Source organism: Manis pentadactyla, chromosome 4, assembly GCF_030020395.1.
Source record: "Manis pentadactyla isolate mManPen7 chromosome 4, mManPen7.hap1, whole genome shotgun sequence".
NCBI lineage: Eukaryota > Metazoa > Chordata > Mammalia > Pholidota > Manidae > Manis > Manis pentadactyla.
The window spans coordinates 110676537-110691591 of NC_080022.1; the positions used below are offsets into that span (position 1 = coordinate 110676537).

The following is a 15055-nucleotide window of genomic DNA, read 5'->3' on the forward strand; positions in this document are numbered from 1 at the left end:
CAAAACAGAAGGGACAATCCAGTCTGGACCTGGGAAAGAATAAATGGGTTTAGGGAAAGGTGAATAGACCATTTTAATCAAAGCAGAAAGCCTTACAGGAAAGCAGTAGGATATAGAGCTATAAAAGAAGGAAGAGGCAGACTATAGAGGCCCTTGAATATCAAGTGTTGTAAAAGCTTGCATTGGATTGCAATTCCACCACTTACTTACTTCCTAAACAATCCTGGACAAATTGTGTAACTTCTCTGAGACTTACTTTCCTATACAAAATAAGAAAGTTAAAAATAGAACCTATCTTAAATGGTGGCAGTGAAGATTAAATGAAGCAATGGGTGTAAACCACTTAGAAGAGGACCAGGTAAATAGTTAACTGCTCCCTAAGTAGAAGCAATTTTTATTATAGCAATTATTCTTATTAACCCCAATATAAGCAAATGTTTATAGATGTTTGAGCAGGAGAAAGAAATGATCAAAGGGGTTCTTAAGGTTCTAATCTCACCATCATTACCTCCCCTCCAGGGTTAGAATACCAAACTCTGTCACCTCTTCCCCATTCCTCACTCTGTAACTTCCTTCTTGGTAAACACCATGCCCAAGAGGAGCCTGAAACCAGGACCTGAGAGCCTTGGGCAGGGATTCCAACAGTGAGTCCTACCACTGTGGATTCAAACTGATCCTGGAGTTCTTGTTTATGGAGTTGAAGAATGAACTTAGCAAACACCCAAGGTAGGAGAGCCAGGGCAGAGGCTTTTATTTAGAAATAAAGTGAGAGGAAAGAGCTCCTGGCTCACTCCAGGAGGGAACAAGAGAGCCCGGGGTGGTGTGTTGTCTAGGGGATTTAGAGGCAGTTGAGGATTTGGGGGAACTGAGGGCCTAGGGTGTGGACTTGTACCACCTGCCCTGCCCTCAAGGTGGACTGGGTTGTTGTCTGTTTGCTAGGGCTGTTTACAGTGAAGTCACTGGTTATGCTGATACCCTTGCAGAACACTTAAACATTCCAGGCCAAGTTGCTCCTGGCCTTTTGACCTTTAACTGATCTCACTGAAGATGTCTATATTCCTAGTCTGGTATCTTTACCCTAGAGAATTAGTGTGACCTTGACTTTGCATAATGCTGAACACAGAGTTTTGATAGGGACTTTACATTGTTACATTGGTTTGACTTTAAATATCTTGCCTTGCTTTTTCCGGAGGCCCTCACCCTACTCTGACTACACCCACTGTCCCTGTCTCAAAACTATACCAAGTTGAGATGTGGCCTCTGGGATGGAGAACCAGAGCCCCCAGTACCATCCTCAAGGCTTTCAGCCACCACCACCACCATAGATTTATATCCAGGGTGCACCCTGAAGAGAATAAAGCAGGTGATATTTAAAGATTTTTCCCCCCTGCAGGGAGGGGTCCGGGTTTTCAAAAAGTAACCTTACTTTCTCAAGTCCCATAAGCTCTGACCTAGGAGTCTATTCTGGAGAGTTTCTGAGGAGAAGCCTCTCTGTGTCTCAGTTTCCTCATCTGTAAAATAGGAGGTAATAATGTTAACAACTTCATAAGGCTCTTGTGAGGGTTAAATGAAAAGTATGTATAAAGGGCCTAGAACACTGGCACATAGTAAATGTTCTGTGGGTGTAGCTGAACTATTTGAGAATGTTGTTTCTTCTATCTTGTTTAAAACGTGTATTTTTGTTCATGTATTTTCAAATTACTAAGCATTAATCAGTGTCCTCATAACAGGCTATTTTAGCCCCAGTGCATTTCTGGGGTAAAGTCTGGCCAATGCCTATAAATAATTCATTCTCCAAGTCAGAGGCTCCCAGGACTTTGCACAGACCCAGCAGTGGTTGTATCTGTTAATTTCATTTAATTAAAAAATATATTGCAGTTTAAAGAATCTAGCCAAGCTTTTTAATTGGTAACTTTATGAATCACAACAGCATCTACACACATTTGAAAACACACATGTAAGAAGGAAACTTAAGATTTATTCAGTCTACAATAATGCCTGGAGTTCATTTGGATTCCTCAAACGCTGCAATCAACTCCAGGACCCATTAGCCAAGCACAGTTGAATAACAAAATCAAGAATTGGATGAAAATATTTAACATTCTGTAATTATACAAAATAAAACTAAAATACAATTGTCCTGGCATCTGAGGATACAAAGGTAGACAATATTAGCTGCATGACCTGTGGACCAATCACTTGACATCTCAATCTCGTTTGTGAAAGGGTATTAACCTCGCCTATTTTACAGTCTATTTCACAGGGTCTTCTGTAAAGCAAACAAGATGGTGAGTATAAATTAAAAGGTTATGTCGGTCGAGAACAGGATTGCGTGGTGGAGGTGGTGGCGGGGGTTGGGGGAGCGCTATAATAAAAAAAAAGGAAAAAGACCTTCCCAGTGACCAATGGTCTGAGTTTAATGAAAATCCAAGAGGTAAGTTACGCTAAACCAAGAGTAAAGGGAGGCTCTACCACTGCCACCTCCTCTTTGTCACAAAAAGATCTTAGCAAGGGCTCCTCCCAGCCATTGCCCTGAGGTGACCATGGACAGACTTGTGGAAGGAGCTCCAGAAACATTTCCTTTTTCATGTCTTCACATACATCTAATGGAAATGAGCCACACGCATCCATCCACGGAAGCGATTAAAAAAGGGGTAGGATAAGAAAAGTAATTCAACAAATATTAAAAAGTACTTAAGTGTCCACTGTGTGCCAGGCACTGATTGGCGCTGATATTGAGGAAAAGGAGACTGGCAAATTGTTAAGGGCTTGAGGGCAAAGACCACAAACCAGAAAATAAACCAATTTTCAATAGCTGCTAGGAGGAAGATAAAACAGTGAGGGACAAAGACAGGTGGACACGAGAGGCAAAAATTCCTGAGTGGATGACTTGGAAAGATCTCAGGTGATTTTTAAGCCCAGACCTAAACGACCAGCGGCTTGCAGAGACCAGCGGTCGGAGCTTTACAAAATTATATGCAAAAATGATCCACAAACCGAGAAATAGTATTAGATTTCAAAGCCTCGAAGTGAGCGGCGGAAGCCAGAATTTACGAATTCCTGAGTGGCGCGAGATTTTGAATATTCATATCGCTCAATCAGGGAAAGCCTGGGACATGGCAGCGCTGGCTCCGCCTGAAATGCCCAGAAAAGCTGGTGTCCACATGAAACCACATCGCAGAGCAGAACTGGTGACCCGGCACCCCAGCAGCTACCAAACTGGGAAATTCCTCAAGGCTTTGACGCAGTGTTCTGGAACCCGGGCTTGTGTCCTGGAATTCTTCACTTAAATGATGGCCGGAAACCACTCGTTACAGAACGTCGATAAAACATACCCAAGTCACAACAGGACAATAGTCTGTTGACAGCGGGAGAACAGTTTCTCAATATCCTAATTCGGACCGATTCGTAGAAATGTTCAGCAACACAGGAGGACGTTAAGACGCGCCCTACATTCAAAATCAAAGCCTGTCACGCGCGAGGAACCTCGGCAGAGCTGCTTTTAATTACTTGTGCTGTTTATCGTAACCTTCAACCAAGGAGAATAACTTACTGTGTGGTAACTGAAAGGGAAAAGTGAAAAGCTCTTTTCTGGTGACGAGGTGGGTGGCTCTGAAAAGAGCCTTTAGAGTCAAGCGGCCGGCGAGTCGTGCGGGCGCCATGTCCCAGCGAGGACTCACTTGGAGCTGGTGTACTTGGTGACCGCCTTGGTGCCCTCGGACACGGCATGCTTGGCCAGCTCGCCAGGCAGCAGCAGGCGCACGGCCGTCTGGATCTCCCGGGACGTGATGGTGGAGCGCTTGTTGTAATGCGCCAGGCGGGACGCCTCGCCCGCGATACGCTCGAAGATGTCGTTGACGAATGAGTTCATGATGCCCATGGCCTTAGACGAAATGCCGGTGTCCGGGTGCACTTGCTTCAGCACCTTGTACACGTAGATGGAGTAGCTCTCCTTGCGGCTGCGCTTACGCTTCTTGCCGTCCTTCTTCTGGGCTTTGGTGACCGCTTTCTTCGAACCCTTTTTGGGCGCGGGAGCAGACTTCGCAGGTTCTGGCATTCTCGAACACCACACAGACTAGCAAAGGAAAGAAGCTAAAGAATGGGCGGGCCTGATCCTTTTATAACCATTACATGCAAATTAAGGTTCCAAAAGTCTTCGGTTTCCATTGGGCCACGAAAGTATATTGCATTGTCAGTAATAGCTACGTAACAACACCCGTTTGACCCTATTGGCTGTGTCTGGAACCAATTTAGGACCAATGAAAAACTCCTTCTTGACCCCACCCCTAGGAAAGCTTATAAAGGCTTTCCACTTGGCATTCTTTCAGACTGACTTTGTTGCGAGGTGTGAAATTTAGGTATTTAAGTATATTGCTTTTGTTCTCGGCCATGTCCGGCCGAGGAAAGCAAGGCGGCAAGGCCCGCGCTAAGGCCAAGTCGCGCTCGTCCCGCGCCGGTCTTCAGTTCCCGGTGGGGCGAGTGCACCGCCTGCTGCGCAAAGGCAACTACGCCGAGCGAGTGGGGGCCGGCGCGCCGGTCTACATGGCGGCGGTGCTCGAGTACCTGACGGCGGAAATCCTGGAGCTGGCGGGTAACGCGGCCCGAGACAACAAGAAGACGCGCATCATCCCCCGTCATCTCCAGTTGGCCATCCGCAACGACGAGGAGCTGAACAAGCTGTTGGGCAAAGTTACCATCGCCCAAGGCGGCGTTTTGCCCAACATCCAGGCTGTTCTATTACCAAAGAAAACTGAAAGCCACAAAGCTAAAAGCAAATAAGTGCCCTTAAACCAAAAACCAAACTAAGGCTCTTTTTAGAGCCACCCAAGTTTTCTGAAAAAAGAGTTAGTGCACTAGTGATCAGCCCTTAAATTGACACTTTGGTGGCTCTTAAAAGAGCCTTTGAGATGAGTGGGAATGGTGTCAACCCTCCCGATTACTTGTTCTTGCCAGGTTTGTGACTCTCCGTTTTCTTAGGCAACAAAACAGCCTGGATATTAGGCAAGACTCCGCCCTGGGCAATGGTGACACCCCCAAGTAACTTGTTAAGTTCTTCATCGTTTCTCACGGCTAGTTGCAAATGGCGAGGGATGATGCGCGTCTTCTTGTTGTCTCGGGCCGCGTTACCCGCCAGCTCCAGGATTTCCGCCGTCAGATACTCGAGCACCGCCGCCATGTAGACCGGCGCGCCGGCCCCCACTCGCTCGGCGTAGTTGCCTTTGCGCAGCAGGCGGTGCACTCGCCCCACCGGGAACTGAAGACCGGCGCGGGACGAGCGCGACTTGGCCTTAGCGCGGGCCTTGCCGCCTTGCTTTCCGCGTCCCGACATTACGGCTAAGAATACAATTAAAGCTTTTTCAAGAAGGATGTGGAAAGGATACTAATTTGATGTAACTTATACGAGCTGCGGGAGGGGAGAAGAGAATAGTTTGATTGGCTATTCACGGAACCCGAACCAACAGCCAATAGGAAAGCAGAAAGCAGACTATTCGTTTGCGTCCCGCAGTACGAGGAAATGACGGATTCGTAAGTCCCTACCAATCGCTAGAGCTACATTAAGGCCCTTTATTTGCATGGCAGGACTTTTAAAGAGAGAAGGCTTTCAGAGAAAACGTTTTTTTTTTCCTGAGTGGCAGTTTCTTTCCGGGTTACAGTGGTACTTTTCCGTTTTAGAGCTGGAAAAGAACTTACAAGGACCCGAAGGGCTGCAGAGGGTCTGCAACAGACGCAGTTACTGCCTCTCAAGGGTTCGGGATTCGGAAGCCGATTATCCGCTTGAGCTTTAAAGTCCTTCCAGGTCCCGTCCTTTCTGTCTTATCACAGCCAAATTACCCTAAAGAATATGTTACAAGTCCGTCTCCTTTCACCAATTTAGAAGCTGCCAGCAGTATGGCTTCGCCCTACCCGGACCCGCCTCCGTTCCTCGGAATCCAAGTGGCACCAAGTGCTAGATTTGTTTTCCTCCTTTCGACCTCCAGGAGGCGTCCGACACAGCCATGAAACTTGCTCCCTTGGCTTTCGAAATGTCCTCTGACTTTGCTTATGCGGCTTTTATTCAACTCTGCCATTCCTAAATCTGCGTGTTTATTCCTCTGCCCTAATCCTAAATCTTAAATTGCTAAATCCGCGTGTTTATTTCTCTGACCAATCCTAAATTCCTAAATAGGGCTCTGCGTTCCTATACGCTCTCCTTCAATTCTTCACTCTTCTCATAAGGAGTCTTAACAAATTCCGTGCTATCCTAACATCCAAATTTGTTTCAGAGTCCCAGACTCTCATACCAAATTGCTTACCGGATACTTCAATTCATTTGTCTCAACAACTCGACCTATTCAAAAGCGAACTTACCCAAACAATACACACCCTCCTCTCTCTCTTTGCTCTTTTCCCTATTGCACCAACAATCTTCCAGGTACCTAAGGCAGAGTCTCCTTGTAAATCCGGGGAGAGGAAATCCCGGAGCAAAATACCTCTAAAAACCGAAGTCAGTCTAAGGGAGAAATAAAGTTTAAAATCCATGTATTGCTTACAAAACTGCAGTCCGACCCATCTCTCTCTACTGCTCAAGCAGCAGCAAAAGCGGTCCTCCCCCTCACCTCTCAGGTACAGATAAGCCCTCCGTAGCCAACAAGGCATGGTGATACCGAGGTTCTTGTTCACGAAGCCGAAGAATGAGCTTCGCAAACACTCAAGGTAGGAGAGCAAGGTACAGGCTTTTATTTAGAGATAAAGGGAGAGGACAGAGCTCACGCCAGGAGGGGACAAGAGAGTCCGTGGTTGGCTCATTGTCTAGGGGTTTTATGCGCAATTGAGGATTTTCAGGAATGAGGTTAAAGGGTTACGGGTGTAGATTTGTTGTGATCCCAGAATGCTCATTTTTGATGAGTGATAGAAGAAATTTTCTGCTCTGATTCTTTCTCAAGATAGCAGTTTCTCTCTGGGAGCATGTCAATTAAGACTGCCTACCCTGCCCCCAAGGTGTGCTGGGTTGTTGCCTGTTTACTGAAGTTAAGAATCTTACTTCTTAACTTCTTGGGCTGTTTATAGTTGGGCTTGCTTACTAAATTAGTCTTTTGCCTAGGTTGCAGATTACTTGGTTAGGATCAGAGAAGAAAATATAGCACATAGGTACGGTTAAAATAAGCTGGGCCTTTCAGCAGGCTAAGGTAAATTTTACAGTGTCATGATTTAAATTGATACAGTGAAGTTACGGGTTATGCTGAGACACTTTTCTTTATATGTAGAACGCTCAAACATTCCAGGCCAAGTTGCTGCTGGCCTTTTGAGTTTTAACTGATCTCACTGAAGATGTCTATATTCCTAGTCTGGTATCTTTACCCTAGAGAATTAGTGTGACTCTGACTTTGCATAATACTTATCACAGTTTCAAAAGGGACTTCTTTCCACATTGCTACATTGTTCTGACTGTAATTATCTTGCTCTGCTTTTTCTCCGGAGGCCCTCACCTTACCTTACTCTGCCTAATCCCATGGTACCTGTCTCAATGGTACACAGCAGCCAGTTGCTTCTCTGTTAAGATGTACAAGACCTCTGCTGCTTTCCATAGTTGTGACCAGGCTCCAGCCGGCAGCAGGAGCAGCAGCAGTGGCAGAAGCAGTAGCCCTACGCTTTGGGCCACAGACCAGGGTCGATGCGGCCAGCAGCAGTGGAAGTGCCTCCACGACCAATGAGTATAGACACATGTCCCTCGGCACAAGCGCCAGTTCTCCCCATCATTTCTTGGGGTGGCCTTCCCAAAGGTCGCACACATTATGACAGATTTTGGGTTCAGAGGAATCCTGCCGACTGCATCAGAATGTAAGTCCAGGGAGAGGAAATCCCGGGGCAAAATACCTCTAAAAACCGAAATCAGTCGAAGGGAGATATAAAGTTTAAAACCCGTTCATTGCTTACAGAACTGCAATCTGGCCCTGCTCTCTCTCCTGCTCCAGCAGCAGCAAAACCAGCCGTCCCCCTCACCCCTCGGGTACAGATAAACCCTCCTAGTCCTGGTAATTACCCGTAGATATGGAGATGAACTTCTCTCCAGCCCTGAGGAATGATGCAAATGTACTAAAGTCATACTTCTTTCCACCACTGAAAGCCTATTGATATGCAGATGTACTAAAGCCAGGCGACATATTCTGGAAATGTCACAGTTTTACCCACAACTTGTTTACTCATTTCTAACAACCAACTTGTTTACTCATTCCTAACAACCATACTAGATTGCTCACAAAACTTTTACCAAACAATAGACAAAGTCAAGCCTCTCTTTAAGCAATTTTTTTCTTGACAACAGCAGCACAATCATGATAATTCTTAAGCCAAAGGATGCAGCTAGGTTCAAAGTCCCATGCAGATTAAGTCCAAAGCTCGTCCATTCCAGCCATCACGCGGCAGCTGCAGCCAGGGGGCGCATCCAGGACACAAGGACTGTAGAAGCAAATAACAGTGTGTGGGTAAAACTGTAATTTATCCAGAGTATCTCGCCTGGCTTTAGTATATATGCATATCAACAGGAACTCAAGGATGGAGAGAAGTATGGCTTTAGTGCATTTGCATCATTCCTCAGGGGTGGAGAGAAGTTCCTCTCCATATCAATGGGTAGTTATCTGGGCAAGGAGGGCTTATCTATACCCAGAGGTGAGGGGAGGGCCAGTTTTGCTGCTGCTGGAGCAGGAGGGAGAGATGGGCCGGACTGCAGTTTGTAACAATAAACGGGTTTTAAACTTTATTTCTCCCTTTGATTTCGGTTTTTAGAGGTATTTTGCCCCAGGATTTCCTTTCCCTGGACATACATCTGGCACAGTCGGTAGGATTCCTCTGAATCCGAAATCTGTCATAATGTGTGCAACCTTTGGGAGGGCCACCCCAAGAAATGACGGGGAGAAGTGGCGGTTGCATCGAGGGACATGTGTCTACACTCGTGTGGTTGTGGAGGTGCTACCACCACTGCTGGCCACGCCGACCCCAGCCCATGGCCAGAGCCTAAGGCTGCTGCTTCTGCTACCAACTAGAGCCTGGTCACAACTATGGAAAGGAGCAGAGGTCCGGTCACCTTGATAGAGAAGCAACTGGATACTGTGTACCATGCCTTGCTGGCTATGGAGACCATCGCCAGAAAAGCTCCGACCAAGGTAATTATAAGAATATAGTAATTTATCCTCCATTTACCCCATGGTCCCAAGTACAGAAGCTGGTGAGAATTCTGCCCAGACTTGTCTGGGCTTGCCTGGACTTGCCCCACCTTATTTCTAAACATTCCGACCCTCCCCCAAGGCAACAGGCCAAGCAGTACTCCGCAGCAATAAAAGGCACAACTCCCTACACCATGCTGCTGCTCACTCTCTCTCTGGGGGCAGCCACTTTCTCTTTCAGATAGTAAAATATCTTGCGTGGACCCATGTCTCCTGAGTCATTCTGGGTAAGGAGGGTCACAGCGAGATACCCTTCCCTTGGTGCCATGACTTCGGATGAGGTTCTCCCACTGACTCTGCTCTTCCTCTGGGAATCTGAGCTGCTCTGGGAACCCTCACTGTCCAATCCTCCTCCATGGGCTCACCATCCATTTCCCCAGTCGCTCATCTTCTCGCACAACACCAGCCTTCGATTTGGTGAGTCTCCCCTTTGTGGTTGACTCCCTTTGGAACCTGGGAAGTGACTGTTGAGTGTCTGGCACCCTCAAGGGCTCCTCCAGGGTAGGAGCACCCCCAACCATGACTTTCAGAGTCATGGTTGATCCCCATAGTCGGCCCTTCTCTGCCTCCCCGTGGTGAGAATCCTCATTCACTGAGGCCCAGTCTCCCTTTACTCATAAATTCCTGGTACCAGGTACTGAGCCTCCTCAGCATTTTAACCTCAACAGCTCAGCTAGAGGTGGTGACGACCCCTCTAGGTCTGGTCTTCTCCATGACCTTCTCAATCGCCCTGGGACACCTCAGCAACTTGTGAATGGTCTCATTCTCACCATGGGATCTGGCCCCTCTGTTCCCGCAGATTCACCACTAGGGTGCTTACTCAATAATTTTAAACCCTCCACCTCACTCCAGACCTCAAACCTTTCAAGCTTGTTTGCTACTGTAATGAGATCTGGCCACAATATCCCTTGGACAATCAGTCTAAATGGCTCCCCAATGGCCCTTTAGATTCTAAAATTCTCCACAACTTATACAACTTCTGTGAGCGCATGGGCAAATGGAAAGAGATCCCATATATCCAGGCTTTCTACTACCTCCGAACCAAGCTCTCTGTCTCTCCTGCAATTCTAAACACCTACTACTTGCCTTAAAGTCCACACCCCTAAGCTTTTTTCACATTTCCAAATGTCCTCAACTGCCTATAAAACCCCTAGACAATGCACCACCACACCAGGAGCTCTGTCTGTCCTCTCACTGTATCATTACAGCTTAATCTGTATGTTTGTGTGTCTAAGTATGTAAATGAAAAATATTTTTCTATCTCCAGATGGTATTAATAAAAATTGATTTAGAGACAAGCGCTTGTGAAAATTGGGCATTCTAAGACTTCCAGAAAATTCTAATAGGAGATATTAAGCATTAATGCTAATTTAAGTTGAACTGAGATAGACATGCATTATGGTTATCAGCTGCCTACGTTTACCTAGTCATTTAAGTTGATGTTATCTGCCAAGTCTTTCAAGAATGAAATGCTTAGAGGCTGGACTTTGTCTAATATTCAGCATAGTTGTTAACTATGGGTAAACCAAGTGTAGCAAGTGAACATCTTAATAATATTGTGTTACAGTGTGTATAGCTACCTACAGCCTGAGAATTTTTGTAGTAACCTAAAACCTTAATATTTTGCTATGTAGACATATTTTGTGCTTAGAGATTGTGCTGTAAAGCACATAGTTCCAGAAATTATAAACTGTTCATAAATTTTTAATCTAAAGAATGCTAGTGTAATAGTTTACAATAGCCTACTTCTCAGTGTTCACTAAAAATTAAGGTACCTAATAGTTTTGAGTTCTAATTAAAACTACTTAAATTAACAAGGAAAACATTTCTGCATGCTAAAGAATGTGTCTTTTGATAAAAGAAAATAACTTTGTTCTAAAGTACAGCTGTTTATTTAGAGGGAGAACACTGAATGTAAAAAGAAAGTTGTAGAAAGTTGGTGGAAAATTGATATAGTCATGCTGTGTGAAATTAAAGCAAATAAGTGTCAATGTCAAGTACACAGCAAAACTAGAATTCTTTATTAAAGGAACAAAGATTTATTAGTCAACCGTTAATGTTGAAAGATTACAAAGGGTTTTCTAATTGTGTGATCAAAACAGTTTCTCATGCTTAAAGTCTCAGTGAGTTGTCTGAGTATTTAAGAAAATGAGATCTTAATATTAAGAAGACTAAAAGCTAACCCTTGTTAACAACTGTGTAAACTTCTGTATTTGCCTTTAAAATCTTTTATTGTCATTCTGGTTAAATAGATAAGTATTGTTTCATAGTGACTTATAATTCTATTTAGGCAAGTGCCTTAAAAACTTTAGCAGCTTCCCAAAATCAAATTCAAAAAGGTGTTTTTTACCTCTAGTTCACTCTGATATTTTCCAGAGAGCCCCTGGAACATGTCAGAAAAATGTTTTCTCCTCATTGAGGAAAATATTTGGGTAATATGGCTTATTTATCTGATACATATTTACAGACAGCACTGTCAAAAGGAATGATGCTAAATTTTGTTACTGAATGTTTTATGTTACAGAAATACCTGAATTTCCTTATGTCAATTGTCTTACAGTAAGCTCTCATCAGATCTTTAACCATTGTCATTTGTAAGTCTTTTTTCACTTATAGTCACTGTTTTATTACTCAAACTAGTAAAAAAATTACATTCCAGCAGAACAAATATCCTAAACTAGTAAAAATTAGATTTCAACAGAGCAGGTATTAGTTACATAAGATTAAGTCAACTAAAGAAAATGATTTTGTGGCTTTTTGTTTCAAATGTTGATTAAGTGTTTTAAGCTTTTTCTCTTAAGCTGACAACAGTTTAATAAATAATAATACCTTTATAAGCAGAATTGAAACATTTATCTTTCTACCTGACCCCTCCAGAATTTAAAAAGTTTCAGTGAGTATTTTTTATATTTCATAGCAATATGTTTATTTGCATAAACTCAATAAGAATCCGCTTTCCTTGTAGCAAGACCAATTAAAAACACTGGTTATATTACCAAGGCGTTGACTGGAATGTTATACCTGAGAGACACGTGCTATAAACTCAGATATGAACAGCTTTAAGGAACTAAGGTTGACTTTATAAAGCCAACAAAGCCCCTTGGAAGAACTGGCCTGGTACCTTGCTTACAGGGTTCCCAGCAGCCTTACCAGGTGAGTAAGGAAGGTCACTTCCTGGCAGGGGCAGGAACCTCAGGAATGTCTTGGAAATCTCAAGAGAGAAATTCACCCGAATCTACAGGTACTGCAGGCACAACCTGATGGCAAGTCTGGCTTGGCTTTCTGACCTCAAGAAGCCTTTAAAGGCACAATCTGAAATTCCTTATAAAAAGTTACAGCAAAGTACATTTAAAAGATCCTATGTAATCAATTGCTCTTCTTGCTGCACTTATGCAAATAATCAAGCCAACTGTTAAATGTTTTCTTAAATCTGGCTACTTCCAATAAAAATGAGGGTGATTTTAGGGAAAAGTATTGTTTCAATAATGCAGTCTTATCTATACTAAATCCTAATACCAGTCATTGAGATGTAAACTCGATCCAGAATTCTAGTTTCCCAGAATCTGGCTATGATTCTCAGTTAGAATATTCGTGTTTCTAGTTCTCATATTCAGCCATGCATTCTTAATCTCACCAAGTTTGTCCTTCCAGAATGGAAAATCCAACTCCAGATGTTGCTACTTAACCTAATAACACGATTTGTTCTATCTTGCTTAGAAGCCATAAAACTGCAAATAGTAATAGTAATAGAAGTGAAACCCAGAAAAGAAGTGCCAATCTTCCAAGGCCCTCTCAAATGACCAGTGATGGAGACCTAACTGCACCCCATACTGTGCCCCCTCTCAGCATGATGCAGCCAGAGCGGTTGTTGCCCCCCTTTCCCTAGCAGCAGCTAAGGTCTCTATCTGTAGAGAGGGGAATGAGACAGGGACCATGGGCTTAGACCAAATAGGGTGAGGGCCTCTGGAAAAAGCAAGGCAGGATATTTGCAGTCAGAGCAATGTAACTACATGCTAGGAAAACTGCCCTCCCACACTAAAACTATGCTGAACATTAAGCTCTAGAATCATTCTTCAGTGAGATCAGTTAATGTTCCCCAGATAAAGAAGAGTAAGCACATGTTTTATTATGCTAATCACTTGTAATTGTGTATAAGATTCACTTCAGCATACTAAAAGGCCCAGGCCTATGTGCTGTCTTTCCTCCTTCAGATCTGACGAGGTAATTTTGCAAACTGAGCAACTAACTTAGCATGCAGACCCAGCTGTAGATGGCATAGTAAAAGGCAGGAAAAATTCCATCTTAAAGATTGCATTTTAACACCCAGGAAGTTTAAGAGGCAGGATACTTTAGCAAATAGACAATAATACCTCAGCCCACCTTGGGGGCTGGGCAGGCAGCCTTTTGATATGCTCCCAGACCAAGATGCTGGTATCCCAGAGAAAAATCAAGGCAGGAAATTCCTTATGTTAAGTTAATTTTTTATATTCAGAGACCACTTAACAAGTCCTTCCCCAAGGCTTTAGAGATAGTCCCCACCTTTTTGGACAGGCTCTAGCACAAGACCTCAAATCCCTTACTCTCAAGCTCCACCCTCCTTCAATACGTAGATGATCTTCTCCTGTGCAATCCTTCCCTACAAACCTCTCAACAGGATACTATTCTCCTTTTAAACTTCCTCCCAGAACATGGCTATTGGGTTTCACCCTCCAAAGTTTAGCTGTCTGCACTCAGGTCACATACCTGGGAGTTCAGCTCTCCCCGGCTACAAGGCCATTACCATAGACAGGAAAAAAGTTCTCCAAACCATGCCAGTTCCAAGTAACAAAGATGAAATTCTCTCTTTCCTGAGTCGTGCTGGGTATGGATCCCCAACTTTTCACTCCTGGCTACCCCCCCATATGAAGCATCCTGAGGACCTCTCGCTGAGCCCCTCCTGACGCCCGTGGGTAGGACCTTCTATAGACTCCAGCTGGCCCTTCCACAAGCCCCCACTCTGCACTTGCCTGGTCTCACATGCACCTTTTCTCTATATGTCTCAGAAAGGCAGGGCTTCGCCCTGGGAGTTCTGGGACATATGTTAGGACACTCCTTTGCCCGGTTGCCTATCTTCCCAAAAAACTAGATCCTACTATTCGGGGATGGGATCCTTGGCTGCGAGCCCTAGCAGCGGCTGCTGTCCTCATTCAAGAATCCAAAAAACTCACCTTCAGGTCAACCACAACTGTTTTCTCCCCTCATCCTCTTTCCGAAATTCTTACCTACAAAGGCCTGCAGACTCTTTCCCACTGAAGGATTCTATCACTTCAGGTTGCCCTAGTTGAGCACACCTCCCCCAATTTCAAAACCTGTCCTCCCCTTAATCCCTCCACCCTTCCTCCATTACCTCCTAATTCATAGGCAGGATCACAGCCCCCCTTCCATAACTTGTTTACAAACTCTAGATGAACTCCTACCCTGTCCCTCCCACATTCAGGAGGGCACCCTTCCTCAGGCCATATATACCTGGTTTACTGATGGCAGTTCCTTTATCCATAAGGGTGTTCAACAGGCAGGATATGCCATTGTCTCTCTGGACAAAACTATCAAGGCAAAACCCTTACCTCCTAACACTACAAACCAACAAGCAGAACTGATTGCCCTTACCCGTGCCTTCACCTTGGTGCAGGGGTCCTCTCTTACTATCTTTACTGATTCTACATATGCTTTCCATATCCTGCTGTCCCATGCAGCAATCTGGAAAGAACGGGAACTCCTCAACCCCAAGGGCAGCTCTACCACCAATGCCAAACACATTATACCACTAATAGAAGCCTCATATCTTCCAACAGCCATAGGCCTAGTACATTACCATT

At 44.6% G+C, this 15055-nt stretch overlaps 3 protein-coding genes across 3 annotated transcripts; 1 reads left to right on the forward strand and 2 right to left on the reverse strand.

The window, feature by feature from the left end:
• Positions 1-1956: 1956 nt before the first annotated feature.
• LOC118920043 (histone H2B type 2-E) lies at positions 1957-4100 on the reverse strand. The gene has a single exon (XM_057500671.1). The coding sequence runs from the start codon at positions 4055-4057 to the stop codon at positions 3677-3679; it is 381 nt and encodes a 126-aa protein (XP_057356654.1). The 5' UTR covers positions 4058-4100; the 3' UTR covers positions 1957-3676.
• A 218-nt stretch (positions 4101-4318) lies between these two features.
• On the forward strand, positions 4319-4928 carry LOC118920042 (histone H2A type 2-C). The gene has a single exon (XM_036900463.2). It carries the CDS (start codon positions 4390-4392, stop codon positions 4777-4779), a length of 390 nt encoding a protein of 129 aa, XP_036756358.1. The 5' UTR covers positions 4319-4389; the 3' UTR covers positions 4780-4928.
• Positions 4880-6515, reverse strand: LOC118920041 (histone H2A type 2-B). Its single transcript, XM_036900462.2, has one exon. It carries the CDS (start codon positions 5327-5329, stop codon positions 4937-4939), a length of 393 nt encoding a protein of 130 aa, XP_036756357.1. The 5' UTR covers positions 5330-6515; the 3' UTR covers positions 4880-4936.
• Between the last annotated feature and the right edge of the window lie 8540 nt (positions 6516-15055).